Below are 21,712 nucleotides of genomic sequence, written 5' to 3'. Positions count from 1 at the left end.
TTTGCCCTACAAACTCTACTTTAACAAGAAGGCATAATGTCAAGATTTTCAAGAGCCAGAGTATTGGGGTGGACAAAATACTTTTGCCTTTGTATAAAACTACCATTGGATTATTATATTGGTAATTGTTGGATAAATACTAAATCTCCAGGACTGCCATCTTCCTTAAAGTGGACCTAAACTAAAAAAGTCTTGCTTTCCTCCTAAACAATAGCGAGGTATCTCCTGGAATTGCAAGTGTGCCCACACAATCCTACATCTACAGCCTCATGTATAAAGTGAGGGGTTTTGCTGTGTCTGATTTGTTTTTCCCATAATATTTGAAGTGAGATTTAGGCTACGTACACACGTGCAATATTTGTCGTTGGAAAGGATCTTTCACAATCCTTTACAACGACTAATGACTGCACGATGCATGAACGAGTGCTGTACATAGAGCAACGTTCTGCTCTATGGAGAGGGGAGGAGGAGAATGATGGAGTAGCACCCTGCTGCGTTCTCTCCCCCTTTGCTTCCATTAAGATCGTTCTTCATTCATCATCAGTGGATCGGCCAGGACGGTCGTTCAAACGATGGACAATGAGCACTGAACGAACACATGCAACATTCTCGTCAGATATCAGCCCTGAGACGATTATTGGACAAGAACCAATACACGTGTGCTGTGTACCTACTGGAGAGATTCAACCTCATCCTGGTGATCATCACCACCAGAACAGAAGGTCATAGAACATGATTTCTTCTCACTTCTTCTTGTGGTTATAGGACAACAATTGAAGTATGGAGGCTGCCATTGCAGACCTTTCTAATTCTCTAGTTATGATCCTCCTATGGCTTCCGCATTTTCATTGACTGTCACAAATACAGATTGGAAGTTCTGACTTCACATTGACTTTCCTAATCTGTATTCTTGTATGGAACCTAGGGGAAGGTACCATCTCCAAAAGGAACATAGTTTCTCAAATTGTTCTACTGTACAATGAGCAAACAGAGGTTAGGTTAAATTCAGTTTCCTTTTACTATGACATTTACCACCTCCTGGATGTCCACTATCAAACACTAGGCACCCCAGATTGATAATGGGCAGTAACCGGAGTTTGCATGTGGTTCAATTGTTTTTTGTATATTGAAACTGCACCAGTGCAGGTCAATGAGGGACATCAAGGAAAGCAAAGCTTCTGGACTCTACATGTAATGCCCCATCCCTACCTACCACTTAACAAAGAAAAGAGTGAATGGACCCTTTTGTTAAGCTGACTTTTCTGATTATCCGTGCAAATATATATAGAATTTATGTTTCTTGGACAGGGCTGGTGCGGAGTTGTCGTAGTTCACTAAGAGCATCTGCACAACCCAAGGCTTCATCTTGATTCATTGCCTAACATCTATACAGTGTTCAGACTCCATGACTTCTCGGTGTTTGTTTGCTGGCTGAGGTGGAGGAAAGCCAGGAACACTAGTGGAAATAATGTAGTGAAATATAAACTATGAGCACAGCTCAGGGAAAGATGTTCTATATACAGATTCAGGACGTGAAAAGCCCCAGCCAGCTAGTAAAGCTTGTTATTTGTAGTCCATCGCTATTTCCCAGTGCCATATTTAAAGAGCAAAAAATGACAAGTTGCTTCCTCTTTAACAGCAAGCAAGTGAAATCTGATAGAGATAGAATATCGCGTAGCTTGCATTTTTATATTAATAATAGAAAAAAAAATTCTTGGCAAGGACATAGCAATTTATTTAGTAGCTGCGAGACAGTCAGACAGATGTCACAGCAGCATTTAGATGTATGCTTTTGATGCCTGCAGCCAGTATGTACTCTTAAATAGTGAGGATATTTGGGTGGGAGGAAATGAGACTCTAACAGCCTCACCTGGGAACGCAGCTGTCCTGCATCGCCCTGGGGTTGTATTTCGCAGTTCAGCTCGAACACAAGGTAATACTCTGAGCATTAAGCAACTTTTTTTCATGCAGCCCAAACACAGTTTCTAAGTCTAATACATATCTTTTCCTGCAGCCAGACCTTAAAGCTGAAGTTTAATCTGCTTATATTTTGCCTTCTCTAATTCGCTTTTTCAGCACAGGAGAGGAACTTGTACAATTGTGCAAAATGGTAGGCATGACTGGAGTCCATCCTAAACTCTTCATAAACTCCATACCAACCCTTTGCCCAGTTCAGATTTTCTTGAATGCATTCATAAATTACTTATGTTATGTTATGCAGCAGTTATGAGATTTAGTTACTATGATTACTATAATACTTTTTCTTTCTCTTCAAATGCTAATAAAATTTTAAAATTAATTTAAACTTAATGACATTATCAGGGGGTCTTTGTGCTTCTCTTAAAATACTGTTAGATTATGGCTGGTGGGAAGGGTTGGTAGGGTCTATACCCTGTGGAAGCTGTGATAACATATACATGTAATGCTGCGCCCCCAAGGATTGAAAGAACTGAAATCCAAAGAACAAATGTGGTGGTCTAGGGCCAGTAAGGCTGGGAGGACTGGATGAGCCTGGATGTCCAACCAGGGATAGAGGTGGGCTCTATCAGACTTGCTGTAGCATCTAATGCACACTGCGGGACCCTTCCTGTGTGCATCAAACTGAGAAAGATGGAAGGCTTGTCCATAGTCCAGCTTTAAAGTCTTTTTAAAGCATACCTAAACCATAAATTTTGACTTTACATAAAAGGGTAAACAATTCTGTTTGTGTTTAACAAAAGTACAAAACCCTTTTTAAAAAAGGAAAAGAAAAAGGGTGCAGCACTGCCCCCTTATTTCTCAATTGCCTAGGCAATTAAGAATGAATAGGAGCACAGAGCCTCACGGGATACCTACGTCACACATACCAGGAGGTTCTGGGCTTTCATGAAAGGGCTCCTCCTGCGCATGCCCGAAATGCTTGGGCATGTGCAGAAGGAGAAAAAGTGCTGACCTCACGCATGTATAGTGAGATCAGCAAGATCTCGCATCTGCGTTGGGTGACGTAGGAAGAAAAACCCGAAAGAAGAGAGGAGAAGATGGCGGCTCTTGCGCTCCCTCTGCACCGATACCAGGACGACGCAAGACCCAATGGAAAAAACCTCCCAACGGATAGCAGTTGTGGGATTTATTACTGTTACTAGAATAATGAACACACCAGACCTTTGAAACCCAACATTTAGGACGTGTCTTCTCTTTGGGTTGATGGGGAACAACCTAGGTGGCTTTACAGCCAGACTTTTTACACCAGAATTTTTTTTAGGCTGGGTGGAAGAAGCTGTAGGTGGGTGGCAACCCTTGTTTTACAAACCAATTTGTTCAGGAACCACTAAAAAACAGCATTTACAGAAAAGTGCTGGGCAGTGCGCCCAGCTATAGGGAGCTGGAGAGAACACTGGAGTAATAGAAGGTCCTGAGTAGTAGTTTACTAGTAGTCCAAACAGCAGGCCAGAATATACCACAGTTTTCACTGCTTTTTTGAATGGTTCATCAGTAGACTACAAACTCCAACTAAGAGATTTTAAATCTGGATACCTAAAGTAAATCTGCTGATTTGTGCCTAAACTCGCCATCATCCAACTAGCACTCAAAAGGCCGTTTTGTTGGACTACACCATACAGCCGGCTTTTAAATGCCTCTGGGGCTATTGATTTAGTAATATATTACAGTGATTCAGAGAACCACATTTCTTTTCCCCCTCCTCCTCATTTTCACAAGTATGTATCTCATAAACATCAAATAAACTGTGGTTGCTGTGTGGGTGTGGGGGCTGGTGTCAGGATTAGCAAAGCACTTCCAGCCTGTGCTCTGTTTTACTGCCTGGTATGTGATACTAACTGATAGCAGGACACTTATATATGTTACTTGTACTTTGCTTTACACCTATAAACTCATATGTTTCTTTTAAAGGCCAAATTGCAAATTATCAACAAATTTGTTATGAGGAGTGTAAATGAAAAGTATTATCTTTGAAACGGAACTTGGCAAATTCTAAAACAATTTTGTATCGTTGCTCGCCTATAGCTGTGCAGATACTGGATATCTTGTGCCTTTTTTATTTTCCTGTAACAGATAGAGATCTTACAGTTGCTCACCATATCCTTTGACGGTTGGCTACAAGCCTACCTCCTCATGTAGACATATGGGCCCTGATTTATTAAAGACTGGAGAGGATACACTTTCATCAGTGAAGCTGGATGATCCAACAAACCTGGAATGGTCTTCATAGCTATTTGCACCAGATCCATTGCAGGTTTGCTGGATCGTGATAGTGTATCCTTCCCAGCCTTGGGTCAGGGTCCTGTCCTCCTCTGTCTGTATTTGTCTGTCATTTACAACCCCTATTTAATGTACAGCACTGCGTTATATGTTGGCGCTATATAAATCCTGTTTGTTATTAATAGTAGTAATCAGGCCCATGGTATCTATCAAATGTAGTTTGATTTGAGTGGCTGGCCTCATCTGAATCACCCATTCTCCATCTGAATTCAGAGATGAGGAAAGAATATGTAGTACATTGTGCACTCCTTTGGCCCATAAACAGGTTTTCTGTTTACCACTCTTTTGTTTTCACTTAACCAACATGATTGCTACCGCAATTTGCCTTGCTCAGTTTTGTGTTTAGTTGGGCTTTAAGAATCCCGGCAACATGAGACAACAGTTGCCCCATGCATTTGTTTCCAAGACAGCTGGTATAATGTCTGGTTATAAAGTTCTATTTTTGCTTTAAGATTTTCTTTCCTACCTTTGCTGTGAAAGTCAAAATGTTTTGTTAAAACTTGGCATTTCAAGAGTTTCAATCCTCATAAATGACAATATATGAATATAATGCAGTTTAGATGCAAACTAAGTCGCATGGTATTTTTCAGCACGGAAAACAAATTATAGAGTAGCCTATCTGTATGTGGAGTTACTATCCTCAAACAATTGTGGAGCAAATAAAAGTTGGTGAAAACTCAGAATAGTTGTATATTTGTTTCAAGATGGTGAGTCACAGAGCATCTGCATGACCCCCAGGCAAATGGCATTCTCAGGAAGAAGAGGTCAGCACCGTCAGCCCCCATTTTTCTTTCAGGTCAGATTTCCTTTATGCAATCACTCATCCCTGAACATCTCTCTGTTTCAGAGTCATAGCTGATGTGGGACCTAATCCTAAATTGGCCTGATTGCTTCTGACCTTACAATGAGACCTCTTTCTTTATATATGTTGGATTTCCTTTGCATGAAAAAATGCATCGAATGGAGTGGAGCTTTTCCAGGGAATTGAGCGGAGGAAGTCTCCTTAGGGATCATTTTCTTTCCCTTTTTTGCTATTGAAAGGAATCATTTGGCAATCAGTTGCAAAGACTGAACTGGATGGTACGTTGTGTTGTCTTTGTGCTCCACAGTTGTTCTGTTAGGCTATGTACACACATTAGATTTTTGTTGTTGGAAAGGATCTTTCATAATCGTTTCCAACAACAAAAAAACTGTAAGATGCATTAACGAGTTCTGTACATACAGTGCCATTCTGTTCTGTAGATAGGCGAGGGGGGAGAACAAGCGAGCGGCACCCCTTCACTTCCATTGCGGTTGTTCGTCTTCCGCCAGGACAGATTCATGAATGGCGTCGGACGCCTGTTGTACACATCAGATTCCCGTATCTGCCGAGAATCATCTGGTGTGTGTACGTAACCTTGGGATGGATAAATGTCACCATCTTTACGTAGATACTCCTCCAATCGTTATATAGATCTTCTTTTCTTTGGTGATTTGATAAAAGCTGCGGTATTTGGTGTCTGGATGATTGAAAATGTATTCACGTTTTTTTTTTGTTTTTTTTAGACTGATGTATTTTAGATCTGTTCCAGTTTATTGCATGAAAGTAAAATTTTCTTAAAAGTCAGAGCTGATGTAATCAAGTCAAAGATTGCTTCCATATTTTGTACCTTCTGTTTCATGATGAGTTTGTTTGATCACAAGATTTATATATCTTTTGTGACGTTATGAAGTCACTTATTTTAAAAACTTTGTTATGTTTTTCAGCATTCGGCTCCTCGTGTAGAATTCTGAAGTGTAACTCCGAGTTCTGGTCAACTACAACGAACTCCCATCATCACATAGGCTCAGAGGACCCTGTGGAGCTTTGCACAGCGATAAGATCATATGCACATTGTACGCGACGCACTGCCCGCTTTTGTAGAGGAGACTTGGCTTACCATTCAGCTGTCCATGGCATTGATGACCTCATGACCCAACACAACTGTTCCAAAGATGGCCCCACTTCTCAGCCTCGTGTACGCACTCCACCTCCGTGGGACAGCCAGGAAAGGTCTGACAGCCCTGAGGTCTGTAACTATGAAAAGAATTTCCACCGGCATGCCTCTGCACCAAACTATACCCATTGTGGACTCTTTGGGGATCCCCATCTTAGGACGTTTTCGGACACTTTCCAAACCTGCAAAATTCAGGGGGCATGGCCTCTTATAGACAATAATTACTTGAATGTGCAAGTTACCAACACTCCTGTACATCCGGGGTCCACTGCTACTGCTACAAGCAAGGTAAGTTGAGTTTTGCACTGATGACCTCTGGACTAACCTGGAATATGACCATAAACTTTATCCAAAGGTTTCACAGGCTGCTGCTGCAGCAAAATTTCATGTACCTTAAAATTTTTGTTTTTCCTATAAATCTGTTCATTTCTGTCCATTAGCTATAATTTTTCCACTGCAGCTTAAAAACTGCAATAGGCTGTTTTGAGCAACAAAAATACTCCAAAGCTTGTGGGTTAAATGAATGTTGCTGCAGAGTGTAGAATATTCTGAGTTGGTCATTTGATCTCCTGATAGCTTTAGATCTCCCTTGGCACTGTGTTCACATTCTTTCCATTCTTTTAATGCTTCAGGCCGAAGGATCAATTAGACTTTTTGACACCTTTGGCCTGAAAGCTAAATGGTATTTTATTAATTGTCTGTCTTCTAGATCTATGATATGTCTGTCTTGCCTCCTAGAGGCATGACTGCTTGCAGCAGAATATTCAAAATTAAAATGTGGTTATACAAAGCATTTCTTTACCTCCTATTGTGGTAAATCTAACATGAAACCATTAGAATATATGGCAGAACCATTAGCCAATATTTTATTAAGGATGTGAATAGAATACAGCAGCATGCAGAATTAGTTTGATCCAGGTTACTAGACTACATGGCCCCTATCTTTACCCCCTTATCATAAACTTTAAGCTGACACCTAAATTGCCCCAAACCTTTCAATCACAACCCCTTAAAGAGAACATTTAGAGAGAAAAAATCTAAACAGCCAATGGCACTACAAAGCAGGCACCTTTAATAGTGCCTTGGCCCGCAAACATTGACCAAAAAGTTTGCCTTTTCTTCCCAAAGCCTTATTATTGGCCCATTCGTTTTTCTGCATTATAAAAGATGTTATCAATTTTTAAGCTATTAGATTTCATTTGTCTTTTCATATATAGGTTGTTTTGGTTATAAATAACAGTCTATCATTTATAGCTGTTTTTTAAACCTATGAAAGCATCGATAAATATGTGTGTTTATATTTTTGTTACATTTAGTTGTCATTTAGTTTTATAATTAAAAAATCATCTTGTAATCATTAGTTGTTGACTCTACAATGCTATTTGCATTTTTGGTAGATTGTAGCAAGTTAAAGGGTTGGTGCACCCAAAACTGATATTTATATTTTGGTAAACAACAAATTCTTGTATATTTTGTGGAGTGCATGGGTGAGATCTTTGCACTTGAGTACCCAGATTATTAACACTTAGCCATGGATAGCAAGGAGAAAGGAGGTTTCCATTCATACTGTTTGAGTTTTCTTTTTATAATAAATGCAATTTGAGTTACTGAAACACACAAAGGTAGAAACATCCAAAAATCTCAAGCCGTTTGTGGTAATGCAGAGGAAGAAATCAGATTTTTGCTTTACCTTGTCTGATTTCTCCGAACAGTCAAATGCGAACTTCTAATTTTTTGTGAACTGTTGCACGCCAATGTTTTTATATTGATTTTAAAAAAGTGCAAAAAAAAAGCAAAAGTTGTGGGAAACCTTTTATAGATTATCTTTATTATTTCTTCCTATTCTTATTTTTTTAAATTGGTATTTATTTTTTTACTTTTTCCCCCACAGATTACAATAATCTTTAAGGACTTCCAAGAGTGTGTCGACCAGAAAGTCTACCAAGCTAAAATGGATGAGCTTCCTGCAGCTTTTGAAGATGGGTCAAAGAATGGTGGAGACAAAAGTGGAGCTAACAGCTTGAAAATTATTGAAAAAGTTGCTGGGCAGCACATAGAGATTCAAGCCAAATACATTGGCACCACCATAGTGGTCCGACAAGTTGGCCGATACCTTACTTTTGCCGTGCGCATGCCTGAGGATGTGGTAAATGCAGTAGAGGACAAGGAAAACCAGGGACTTTACCTGTGTCTACAGGGCTGCCCTCAGAACCAGCAAATTGACTTCCGAACCTTTCACTCCCAAACCCCAGAGACTACCTTGAGGAGGCCTGGCACTGGTTCCAGTGGATCATCCTTCACCCCTCAAATGGCGGGAGCCAAATGTAGGGAGAAGCTTCCAGTGGAGGACCTCTACTTTCACTCCTGTGTGTTTGACCTCCTTACTACAGGAGATGTGAATTTCACTCTAGCTGCTTATTATGCCTTTGAGGATGTAAAGTCATTACACTCCAATAAGGACAAAATTCATCTGTATGAACGGACCACAGACTTGGTGCCTGGTAATTCGGCTTCTCAATTAAGCCTAGACGTGTCCAAGCTTCTTGTGGCATTAGTGTGTTTGTTTCAGTGTTTCTGTAAAGTTATGTTTACCGTGTAAATCTTTTCACATTGTGGGATGATTGCAGAGGTGCAAGCCTAGTTACTCAAGTTGTATTTGTTTCTGTGAAAGCACAAGTTCCAACACCTGTATGAATAATTTATTTAAAATATTCAACAACTTGCTAAAGGTACACGTTAATACTTTTAACACCAAGGAGTCGACAAAACTATTTTCGGCAGATCTACCGCTTCTGCATTTGCTCTAGTGAGAGACATCTGCCATTGATGTAAAGGGTAACCACCATCTGATGATCCTCACTATGCAGCTGCCTTTATACATGTTTCTTCTACTCCTTTAGGAAATGGACCTCTAGGAGAGCAAATTTGAGAGCCTTTACCTTGCTTATGCATCTCTGACACAAAATAATCATGAATAAAGCACAGATGTTGCTTATCTGTCAAATCTGCCTAGCGGAGAATTCATGCACCCATACCTCATGTGCAACATTTTGAAGTCATGGAGGGGAACCACTTTATCCCCTCTAGTTTACTTGTGGTACTGCAAGTATCATGGTGGCTGTGAAAATTAGCGTTTTGTGAATGTGGCTTTTGTGATCCATAATAAGCTGTAAATGCATGAACAATTTAAGAGTGCTTAGTCAATATCTGATGACAAAATACCAGGTAGCACATATGGGAACGTGCTTTTCATGTCCATTGTACAAGTAGCTATATTTAGCATTGGCCAAAACAACCCTACAAAGTATAGGTAAAGACCAACACATATATTGCAGATCTGGCATGTTATCTCTAGCCTATGTTGGTCTTATGTTACATGGGACCCAGTGAACCTTATGATTGAAGGAAAACCTGCTGATGATGTCCCAGCCATTAGACTTCATATGGTTTAATCTATCTTCTAGTGCATGAAAGGGAAAATCTGGTTCTAATGGACTACACGATTTTTTACATACCTAAAGCTTTAAAAAGCAAAACCATAGAGCTTATGCTATAATTGAATTCTTGGTTAACCTGTTAGTTTTTAAAACTAGAATAGATCTTTGAAACGTCTGGGTTAACATTTCACTATGTCAGCTGTAACCATTAAGGGTGCACTTTTATGGGCAAATTGGTCAAGGTGCAAGCTTTTCCCCTTAGCTGCTGATGCATTCTGATAAGAGCTTGGAGGAACTGAACAAGTTACCGCCATAAGCCATCTAAGAGTTGGTGTTACAAGAGCTCAGTGGCCTCCAGTGGTGAGAAAAGCAGAACTCTACAGCTTATATTATGGTTATAAATTCCAGAATGTTCTGCAGAGCAGTCTGGTATTTAAACCAGTGATCATAGTACAGACCATTTAGTGGTATGACACTGATTACTAAAGCAGAAGTTAAGTGTAAATATATACCTATAGCAGTCAGATTTAACGCAAAAAAATGCAACTCGTGTTGGATGTAATTTATGTTGTCTATAATATGTGGAGAGTTTGTGTTTTTTAATAGCATCACTGTACATAGAAAAAGATGTAATGTGTTCAGTGTGTGTTAAAAAAAAAAAAAAAAAAGCTAGATGTGGAAACTACTTTATTCCCATTAGATTGAATTTTGACCTTCCTGATGTACTGTGTAAACTGTAGAACTCTCATGGGAAAAAACAGGACTTCTGTTAATCAGATCCAGAACTTGTTATGGAAACTCGGACTTGGTATGTTCCAGTGCTATTTCACTTATCTATTGCGTCTATTAAGTGGACTGTACCAACATTCCTGATAGTTTACCAGCATTAAAGAATTAGACATAGAATATAACATACGTTAGCAGTGAAAAAGGCAAATGACAAGCTGAATTCTCAGGAACCTTGGTTCAGACCACGCAATAGCTGCCTGTATAGTGTGCAAGAGGACATAATGGTCTATTAGTACTTTGCTGTACATTTTGGGTTCCAGGCAGCCATATTTTTATCATTTTAATATCTTCACTATTAAAAACCCATCCAAAGGTACTATTTTCCAGTGCTTACTCATCTTGTTTGAACAAAGCTTCACCAAAGGGTGGATGGTACCCATGGTACACCCCTAGAATTTACTAAACTGTGTTGAGAGCATTTCACATCAGGCCATATGTCCCTATGGTAAATGCACATTTTGTATATTTTGAACACCTGGAAGAAGAATGGTGGTGTACCTATTGAAGAAGAATGGTGGTGTACCCATGGGTTTTCATGTATCGATGGCTAAATGGTTCAATGTAGACTCGGGCACATTCACCCTGTAGGATGAAATAGACACAACGGTCTGCTCATGCTGAGTTCCATTAGAAAGTAGTAAAAATAATAATAGGAATTTCATTTAGATAAACCCTTCCTTATTTTATTCTTTCAGCTCTTAGTTCAATTGTAAATGTGTACTTCACCAATGCACTGCAAAAAAAAAGAGCTTGGTTACACCAAAATGCAGAGATGAACAATTCCCAGAAACCTGGTAGCCATTATGCCTAAAAAAAATAGAATTTAGGTTTCTGTATTAATAATAGTAGAAAAGTTGTATCTCTTGCTAATTCAAGAAGTCCTATTGGCTCCTGGGATACCTAAAATATAAGCCACTAATTGGACATTACACCAGACAATTCTAAGAAAAACCTTCTCTTCTTTAGCAAGGTTTCTCTCAAAGTTTCCAAAAAGTTCGAAGACCCCTTGCTACTGGTGTTGCAATGCATATCATGATGCAGTATTTTTTTATAACTGAATTTCCCATGATAGTATTGCAAACAGTCTATTGTCTTCACCAGATTGGGGTTCCATGAAGTGTCTAGCAGAGCTGTGTTTCTCCAGCCATGAGCAGACATCAGATTGCCCATCCTTTGAACGTTGCCTACTGTCTAGCTTAGTTCTAATATCTAAATAACTTTGCAGTGTAACTTTATCAGTTGAGAAGGGGGTACGGTGTATCAATGTTTAGAAATAAGTGAAGCACTTTATTGTGGTTGTGTTAAAAATTAAAAACCTTCTCATTAAATAATGCCAAGATAGACCCATCTAACATAAACGTATGTACTACAGCAAAAGGGAAACAAAGCAAACCTGTTTTTACTTATCTTCATACACATTGACTCATGTAGATATTGTAAATTATTTATTGAAAAACTGCAAGTAAAGGTTTTTATCATTGACTCCGAGTTGTTCATTTATTTTAAAAAGACTGGGAAATGGAATGAAACATATATATGGTATACATAGATAGGGGTAATGTCTTCTATAAACCAAATAGTGTTTTACCATCATGCTCCATTTTTGTAAATATACCTTCTACCTTTTCTCATATAATGCCCCACAGTTCTACTTGCCATTAAAGAAATGCTGAAATTTGGCCCTGTCAGCTGATGCGTTGTTTTAGTGACTTGACACTAACAAATGTTAATATATTCACAGAAGGGAAATAGGGAGGATCAGAAAAGAATGACAGAAATTACATAAATACATACAATGTTCTCCCCAGATCCTTTTAGCTGGGCGCACCACCCAGCACTTTTCAGTGACCACCCAGCTGTTTCCGGGTGATTACTGAAAAGTTGGGTCACAATAAAGGGGCTGCCACCCATCTACAGCTTCTTACCATCCAGCTTAAAAAAACATTCTTGGGGAGAAGAATACCGCATACAGTACATATACATAGGAGTGCATGGGCACCAAAACTGCTTCCACTGTAGGAATGATACATCCCTGACATAACTAAAGCAAATGTACAATGTCTGCCTACAGGAGTGGTAACCCTGATGGTTTTGTAGAAGAAGCTGCTTGAAAGTATTATGAAGCTTCGGCAGAGGCTTTTATCCCCCTGCCTGCAGATCTACATATAAACGGAATGTAAAAAAAATATATAAATGATGGTGCACCATTACAAGCGAAGGTGTTTGGATCAATTTCTAGCCGTGTACTACACAATGCATTCACCAGTAAATAAGCATTTAGAAGTTTGTAATCCGCCTTGCCATTATTCATAGTAAATTGCATTGTGAGAAGGGCGAAATGTCAAATTTAGAACAAATTAAGACTAATGTTTTTCAGTAATGGAAGGTAAAATGCTGCTTTTACACACATTACCGCAGCACATGGGCACAATGTTAAATGCAGTGTGTTGCAGTGCCATTCATTTTTAAACTCATCTATTTATTTATAAATGGTCCCCAGCATACATTACCGGTGCACCTCAATGCACACATTTCAGCACATACCTCATGCCTACAGATGTGCATTGTGATGCATGCCAATATGCATTTCAGTGCTTATCCATATATATTGGGCTGATTGTCTAAAGTTCTCCAAGCCAAAAGCTGTTAAGATATTGATCTGGTGGAATAATATATTTTGCCCTTAAGTGGGCGTTCTGCCAACCCTGCGTAATAATGAGTAGAGGAACAACATAAAGAAGAGTTTTAGGCAAAAAGTGAGTTGTATTAATGATCACTTCTCATAATACAAGACAATATAATAACACTTCAATGACTAGTAAGTAGATCCAGACAATAATACGGGCCAAAAGGGCATTAGACAATCATCTTCTAAAGGAATATAACAAAATGCAATAAGTGACGCATATGTAGGCCAATAACCCCACACATTTCGCCTGGCATGGGCTTCCTCAGGGGTGGCGGTATGTTTAGCAAGTTCTTGTCAGTATCTAGGTTTATGGTAAATATCTAACATTAGTATATGAAATGAAAATATTGTATGTTATATAAGTAGTAGGTACAGTGCATGAGGTATATACTATGAATTAGATATATATGTATTCATAGTATATATGTCATGCACTGTACATTATTGTCTGGAGTTTTGTATTATAGGAATGTAAGCTCTTCGGGGCAGGGTCCTCTCCTCCTATATCACTCTCTGTCATTTGCAACCCCTATTTATTGTACAGCACTGCGTAATATGTTGGCGTTATAAAAAATCCTGTTTAATAATTATAAGAATTGATCATTTATACAACTCACTTTTTGCCTTCTTTCTGTTGTTCTTCTACTTAAAATTCTCCAGGACCAGACAAGATAAACTACCATGGGAGAACCTAGGTGATCCAGTAAATTTGGAATGGAATTCATAAAAATCATTTGCTATTAGTTGACAAATGTTTTCAATCCTAGACCAGAAGAAAGGATATGGCCCAATTCCCTATTTGTTGCAAAGTGATCTCTAAGAATAGGGCAGAAACTGGGATTTTTAAGGTACTAAACAGTTTAAATTGCATAAAAACACTATTTTATTTACAAATATTAAAACACAAATAAATCAAAAAACTATTTTTTAGAAAAAAAAGATGACCAAATGAGTCACTAAACAAATATCTGGCTGGTGAGGATGCACAGATTAACTGCTACTATCCAAGAGAAAAGGGGAGATTATAGGTTCCCCAGCCTACATACAGGTCAATAGGGGTGACTCAACGCTTTTCGCAGATCTTATCTGCTTCAGGAGTACAGCAAAAATACCTTTTGGATGTGGTGGTATAATGATAGCAGTGGTGATAGAATTGTATTTACAAAAACAATCTTAGATCCGATCCATTATATGTTTGCTGGATCACACAGGTTCTCTCATGATAGTCTATCTACTGCAGGCTTGTAGAGCTTTATTATATCAGGTCCAATGTGGGAAATACATCCACCATAAATCACCAAATTGTATGGGAACAAGCTAAATAGCCTCTATAGTGATCTATCTTCTAAAAATCTTCCACAAAGAAATCTATACAGAGCAGGGTGGGGAAATGAGCAGCAGGAGAGAGAAGTATGAACTCCCTTCTTTATTATCCCTGGGCGTAATCATGAGTGTGTCTCCATACCAAAAATGCTAACCCCGAGCCCCCTGGTTCCCACGTTCCAGCTGTGTCCTCCATTGGTGCCCATGGCGTCCTCCAGTAATGCCGGGCATCTTCTTCCCCTGGCGAAGCCGGCTGGCATCTGCATCCCCGGCGTGTGAACGTTGGGGACGCAAGGCCAGGGGAAGCGGATGCCAGCCAGGCATCTACTCGCGAGCGTGCAGCTGGTAGGTGGGAAATTTAAAACACTAAGTATTTTTAAATGTACCGCTTTTACATTTAAAATTACTTAGTATTCATACCGCCAGAGAGGTTAAAGCAATGATATCTTTGACAATGTAGAGCAAGTTGGGGAAGCAAGTAGAACCCTCTTCTTGGCATGGGCCACTTTTGTTTTTGATATTTGTTATAGCGACAGTCACTTTATTATTAATTTCTTTTTACTAATTCTGTTGCTGGAATAAAACTCTGCAACATTTTATCCCATGTCAGAAAATCAGCAAGCACTAAAAGCAGGTGGGTCATAATTATGAAGTTTCCTATCTTGGCAGGTAATCTAGGGAATCCGACAAAGAGTTCATTATGTAAGGCCAACACGTCTGCTATGCACAGATTTTACAAGAAAAAAAATACTCGCCCTATAAACTATACATACATTGTGAAGGTGATGGTGTTGGAGGACAGACTCCTATGTAAACCAGCATTTTAATAGGCCTTGCAATTTGCTGAATATTTGCCGTGTGTTTTTCCTAGCTTTTTCTCCAGCTTTTCCTAGCGTTCACTTCCCGACATTGAATTATAAAGCCAAGATACATAATCCTGTACAGTAGATTGGGAGCTGCAAGCTGTAAGAGGTCCTATATGCTGTGCGGGCTTGTAACCCTGCCAAATGGTTAATTAAGTATATAATGTATCTTCTAACATTCACTGCATTCCCAAGCTGAAGTCTGGATTTTAACCTCTTGACTGTCACAAACAATAAAAGTCTCAGGGCTGCAACCTTTGCCCTCTTTTTCTCATGTTTTCAAAAGTTGGTTTTGCACCAAAAAATGTTTTGTCTTTTTGTATCATGAATTATGCATTATATTGATGGGGAGTTTAATGGGTAGCAGATAGAATTACATTAGAAAACAATGCAGTGATCATATTAAGTATTAGTTCAGTGCCGAATACTGTCCCCAAAATATAACCTTCTAAGCCACCTGAGTAGGGATGGGTGGCACCGTCCAGATTCAGTTTATCATAGTGGCAAACCTATTGGGTTCTATGGGAAATTACTCTTGTCATTACATAACGGCCATTTTCAGGGCTGCCTCTTTTGTAGGACAATTGTATTAAAGCATGCAGCCTGGGTCATAAAGAAGGGCGACACTGAGCAGGTGCTCCCCTCCTTTTCTCTATCAGACCAGTACCTGTGTTTTTATTAAAAGTCCTTCATTAAAATAAAAACACACAAATTTACCAACTTTATGTCCCCAGAAGGAAATCTGTGTCAATCATGTCTTCCAGCAAAAAGCCAAATCCAGCTCAGACATGTTGACCCGCAGATGTTTACATTGCACTGCCATCACTAAATGACAGATTCAAGACATTGGTAATCCCAGGTGATGTCATTGACGTATTTGGTCATTGGCTTCTCCCAGGATTCCTGCTGGTATTATTGGCCATTGTAACTCATTTATAGGCCGTGCAGTGCATTATGGTTTAAAAAATAATAAGAATCTCAAGCCTGCAAAATTCAAACCCAACATAGGCCCCAAACTGACCATTAACTTCTGAGTGTTATAATTAAATTAATATTAAGAGTATTTATATAGCACCTACATATTACAATCTACGAGGTGGCGGTAGTATGGGGGTATCACATAAGTATTTATGTATAAGTACATTTTTTAATACACCCTAAAGGAGTGGTAAAGCCTTAAGTGTGTCTTCAAATGTAGGTGAGCTTTTATCTGTCAATTATACATCATAGCACACACATCCTAAAATAATCTGTTAATTGGTGCAACTGTACTGTTTTCACAGGTTTGCAATCACAAAACATTTTGAATGACAGCAGAAGCTTGAATGATCATTTATAGATCATTCACATCCCTGCAAATATTGCTCTCTCAATATGCAAGAGATTACAAACCTTACAAATATAGAAGCAAAGATTTTATAAATGTAACACAAACTACAATATTCAGCTGATCTCCATATATATGAAAAACAAATTTTAATGACAATATATCGTGAACCAATAGATTACCATACATTTTTACTTCTGAACTTTGTGATATTTACTCTGTGAAGCCATTGCCTAAGGACTGATTTTTAATAGATATCATAGATGGCGATTAAGTAAGGATAAAGTGGTGTTTTCAACTAATTGACCAAACAGGGCCAACCTAAAAGTACAATAAGAGATGATGTCACCACTCATCGTCAAGACAAATTATTATTCAGTATTTATATAGCGCCAACATATTACACAGCGCTGTACATTAAATAGGGGTCGCAAATGACAGACAGGAGGAGGAGAGGACCCTGCCCAGAAAAGCCTACAATCTAAGGGGTGGGGGAAGTAGCACACGGAGGAAACCCACGCAAACACAGGGAGAACCTGCAAACGTCATACAGATAGTGTCCTGGCCGAGATTTGAATCTGAGACCTTGCACTGAAAAAGCCGGAGTGCTAACCACTGAGCCACTGTAATGGAATGAAGGAAGTAGCCACAAATACAAAAAATCTGTTTCTACATTTGAGCAGATCCATTGCCAGCTTTGCTCTCAACTGATCAATCTGATTGGTAATCAATCAGTCAGAAATCTTTTGTGTTCTGCCCTTCTGATCGTGTTTTTTATATATATAAAAATACATTAGAATTCTAATCTGATTTGCTCAGTGTTGCACTTTCGACTGACATTTACTTTGTCTGACCACAAACCTAAAAACTGGTCACTGAAGCTTTGTACAGATGTCTGATGGATGTCAGAGGTTTTTCAGTGATCCTTGTGATTGTTTCCAGATGAATGATCAAGTGTTCTATACACAGTGCCACACTGTTCTATGGAGAGGGGAGAAGGTGTATGAGCTAGCAGCACCCCATTGTGCTGTTTTCCATAGGAGTGCAGAGCTGTCTTTCCGACTGGTCCTTCCATCAATCCACCTTGGCAGATTGATAAACATCAGAGGACCTCTGTACATATGTCCATTTTTGCCCTAGACGAACAGTCATGTTATTATCTGACATGGGTATGAAGCTTAATAATGGTTCACCTTCTTTTTTCTCTTTGGATTCACTTCATATCAGATTTGATCAGAAAATGGTTTGGAAGTAAAAACTTAACCATGTGCATTAGACTTTAAAGTGGAACTAGACCCAGTTTATACTCACCTGTCCCTGTTCTGTCATGGACACCATCATCTTCTTCCTTTTTCTCTTCATCATGGTGATCTTTGGTTATCTCGATTGGCTGGGCCAGGATTTCATTTTTAGTCTCAGATGCCACAGGGGTGTCATTATTATTATTATTAATATTAATAAACAGGATAGCGCCAACATATTAAGTAGTGCTGTACATTAAATAGGGGTTGCAAATGACAGACAGTGACACAGGAGGAGGGGACCCTTCCCCAAAGAGCTTACAATCCAAGTGGTGGGGGAAGTATCACACAATAGGAGGGATGCCAAGGATCCTGGTAACCAATGCTGAGCTGCACTTTTTGCAGCACCATGCATTGCCATGCACAGCTGCTTATAGTGCACTTAGGGCTGTGACAACCAAATGAATGGCAACCATGCACATCAATGCATTCCAATGGCATTACCCCGCAACAACACAATGAATTATTGTGAATGAGCTCCAATAACTGTTCTCCAGAGCTAAATAATTTTCTGTATGTGGGTATTTAGTAAAACTGCACACATGTATCGGTTTTTACCTGTTCTCTCGGAAACGCTGGAGAAATGAGAGGTCAGGGATCAGCAGTTGAAGGTATAATTGGTCATTTAGGTGAATCTATCACAGGTGGTAATTTACCTCTCTCAGGTCTGTCAGTTCTGCTATTTGAAGAGCCCTCTGGCAATGAACAGCTTATCTGTTTCCTTTGCATATTTTTTTTTCACACTGTTGTACTAAAACCCTGATAAACAACCTTCTATCTAACAAAGGAGCAGGATCTTATCTCTGTCTCTCTGAGAGTTTCTTTGCACTCTGCCCCTCCTGTATAATACTTTAGTTTTATCTCTGAGTCTTATGTAAGCTGGATCTCTACACTCAGTCAATACCAGGTGGGAAAAGAAGAGATATATCTTACAGAATGTCAAAGCTATTATGAGTATGTCAGCCTGCAGTTACCTTGGGAGAAGTGGGATGTGCAGGTGAGATACAACCAGTGAAGATTTTCCTATAAGGTGTATGTTTGAGTTATTATTATTATTACACAGTATTTTTATAGTGCCAACATATTATGCAGCTCTGTACAAAATCCATAGTCATATCACTAACTGTCCCTCAAAGGAGCTCACAATCTAATGTCCCTACCATAGTCATATGTCTTTAACCTCCCTGGTGGTATTCCCGAGTGTGTCTCAGGGTGGATTTTCAATGCAAAAAGCGGTAACTCCGAGTCACACTCGGAGTGGAAGTTCCAGCAGCGTCCTCCAGTTTTGCCCATGGCGTCCTCCATCGATGCCTGCGGTGTCCTCCAGCAATTTCCTGCGTCTTCTTCTTCTGCTGATGCCGGCCAGCATCTGTATCCCCTGTGTGTAAACATTGGGGACACGAGGCTAGGGGGAGCAGATGCCGGCCGGGCATGGGCTCACGAGTGTGTGCCTGGAGGGCGGGACCATGCAGAGAGGTAGGCGGAACCGGGCAGGAAATTTAAAATTAAGAGGACTTTTAAATGCACCGGTTTTGCATTTAAAAATCCTCTTTAATCATACCGCCAGGGGGATTAATACTATCTAAGGTCAATTTTGTTGGTGAAGTGAATTACCCTAACTGCATGTTTTTGAATTGTGGGAGGAAACCAGAGTACCCGGAGGAAACCCACGCAAACACAGGGAGAACCCGCAATCTCTATGCATATAGTGTCGTGAACCTGGGACCCAGCGCTGCATAGGCCAGAGTGCTAACCACTTAGCCACTGTGCTGCCCTTGTTGCCATTTTTTTTCAGGCTTCAGAGGAGAAGATGGGGTTACAATAAAAAAAAGAGTTGACCGGCAGCTCCATATTGTAGGAGTAAACAAAATAGAATTGTCAAAAATATGCAACACAAACAATCAATTTTTATTTCAAGAGTGGTCAAGTGGGTGCTGTCTGCAGACGTTGCAAATTACCCACGGACATCTTCCACTAAACCTACACAAACACGCGAGATGATTGAGCTTGCCTTGGATGAAAATCTAGCTTGTCTACAGTGGTTCCTTAACGTTGTTCATGAATCCACCCTGGCAGACTCATGAATGACGAAGCGGAAACGACCGCTGTGCTGCTCACTCTTCCTCCCCTGCTTCTCTCTCTCCATAGAACTGTAGTATTGTGGTGGGGTTCATTATCAGAGCCCTATGATAGACCTATATTGATCTCATTAGCTCAGGGTGTACAGAGTAGCAGGTGTGGGAACCTATGAGGTATGGAGGCTATCGGTGTAATCCTGAGGGAAAGTTCTTGTTAGGCCTAGCAAAAACCATCTGGGCCTGGGACCAGGGGTGGTGATCTTTGACGAGCGACCAGGGCTGGTGGAAGCAGGCTGAGGGAGACAGACGAAGCTCTTATAGGAGCACAAAAAGCCTCTTCATCCCAGCCACATGTTGAATCTTCCAGCTGCAAGGCAGCAGAAAAACTAACCCCAATAAAAGCTAAAGAGGACTCTTGTGGAGGAAGCTTATCCAGGGCCAGTTCCATCCTGGATCAACTATGAAGCAATTGGGAGGGGATCCCACAGTCTTTCTGTTTGTTGACTTGCCAACTATCAGGAACATCAAGGATCAGGTGCTGTAGAGGTTCTCCCGGCTTCAGCAAACTGAGCCACTGGTCTGGAGCTAGGAGGCAGGAGAGGTTCTGAGCATCTCAAGAGACTTTCTGCATTGGCGTCTGCGCATGCGCACCCCTTCTTCATAGAACTGAACAGTGTTGTGTGTACACCAATAATTCTGACATCTATCTGACATCTGAACAAGCTTAAGGCAGCTGGAGGACGTCCAACATCATCTAGCCGTTTCATCCCCAGCCTGACTGTCCCAGGCCTGCCCTTTTCATTCATTGGATCTCAGTGCTGTCAATCATAAAGGCTCAAACATGGAGCATGGCATGTGATAAACAGTAAATCAGATTAATTATACTCAAAATACCCAAAGAATGTGGATTGTAAAAATGTAGTAATATAAACTAACATTGATTTTGAAGCAGAGGTAAACTCCTCTCCCCTTGCTCCCTTGGGGAAGCCAACATCTTCCACAGGCTCTTTTCACGGATCCATTTAGTTTGGCAAGGCTGGAATGATGTTCATTGCAAAGGTAAGCCAAGAATGTACACCGAGCTGCACATGAGCAGTTCACTGTATGTTCAACAAAAGATTGGGAGCAGGCAGGTAAGTTTGTTTTATTGAAGAAGAGACATGGCATGCATCTACTGCCATAAAGAGTCAGCCATACCACCCTACAACTATGCAGCCTTTCCATATAAATGGGCCTGAAAAGAAATCCTGAAATTATTATCCCATAAAAAAAAAGATAATTTATAAGATATTACAAAGGTTTCTGCTGGAGGAATTTTTTTGGAATCAATTTTTGGTCCACAAGAACCAGAAGAAGAATCAGATTACAGAGGAGACTAGGTTAAACATACACTATTGGGCGTATTTATAAAGCAATGAATCTGACATTCACTGAAACATTCCGCTGGAGAATCTTCCAGGTCTATGTGTTTCAATGACAGCAATTGATTCTACACAGGGAATGTTTCACTGAATGTCAGATTCGCTGTTTTTTAACTAGACACGGTTGGCTCGGTGGCTAGCACTCTTACCTTTGGAGCGCTAGGTTCCAGGTTTAAATGTGGGCCAGGACACTCTCTGCAAGGAGTTTGTAGAACCTAGTGTGGGTTTGCTCCAAGCTCTCTGGTTTCATC

At 40.0% G+C, this 21,712-nt stretch overlaps 1 protein-coding gene across 1 annotated transcript in view; it reads left to right on the top strand.

Moving 5' to 3' along the window:
* The window catches only part of RGMA (repulsive guidance molecule BMP co-receptor a), a 48,460-nt gene extending 36,519 nt beyond the window's left edge, over nucleotides 1-11,941 (top strand). The window contains exons 3-4 of the mRNA XM_072402688.1: nucleotides 6,004-6,521; nucleotides 8,125-11,941. Coding sequence (XP_072258789.1) covers nucleotides 6,004-6,521; nucleotides 8,125-8,832 — 1,226 coding nt within the window. The 3' untranslated portion in view covers nucleotides 8,833-11,941. The remainder of the gene's footprint in view (nucleotides 1-6,003; nucleotides 6,522-8,124) is intronic.
* Nucleotides 11,942-21,712: the final 9,771 nt, after the last annotated feature.

This window comes from Pyxicephalus adspersus, chromosome 2 (genome assembly GCF_032062135.1).
Source record: "Pyxicephalus adspersus chromosome 2, UCB_Pads_2.0, whole genome shotgun sequence".
Taxonomy (NCBI): Eukaryota; Metazoa; Chordata; class Amphibia; order Anura; family Pyxicephalidae; genus Pyxicephalus; species Pyxicephalus adspersus.
The sequence above is the reverse complement of the archived record's forward strand: the minus strand, read 5'-3'. Positions and strand labels throughout refer to the sequence as shown.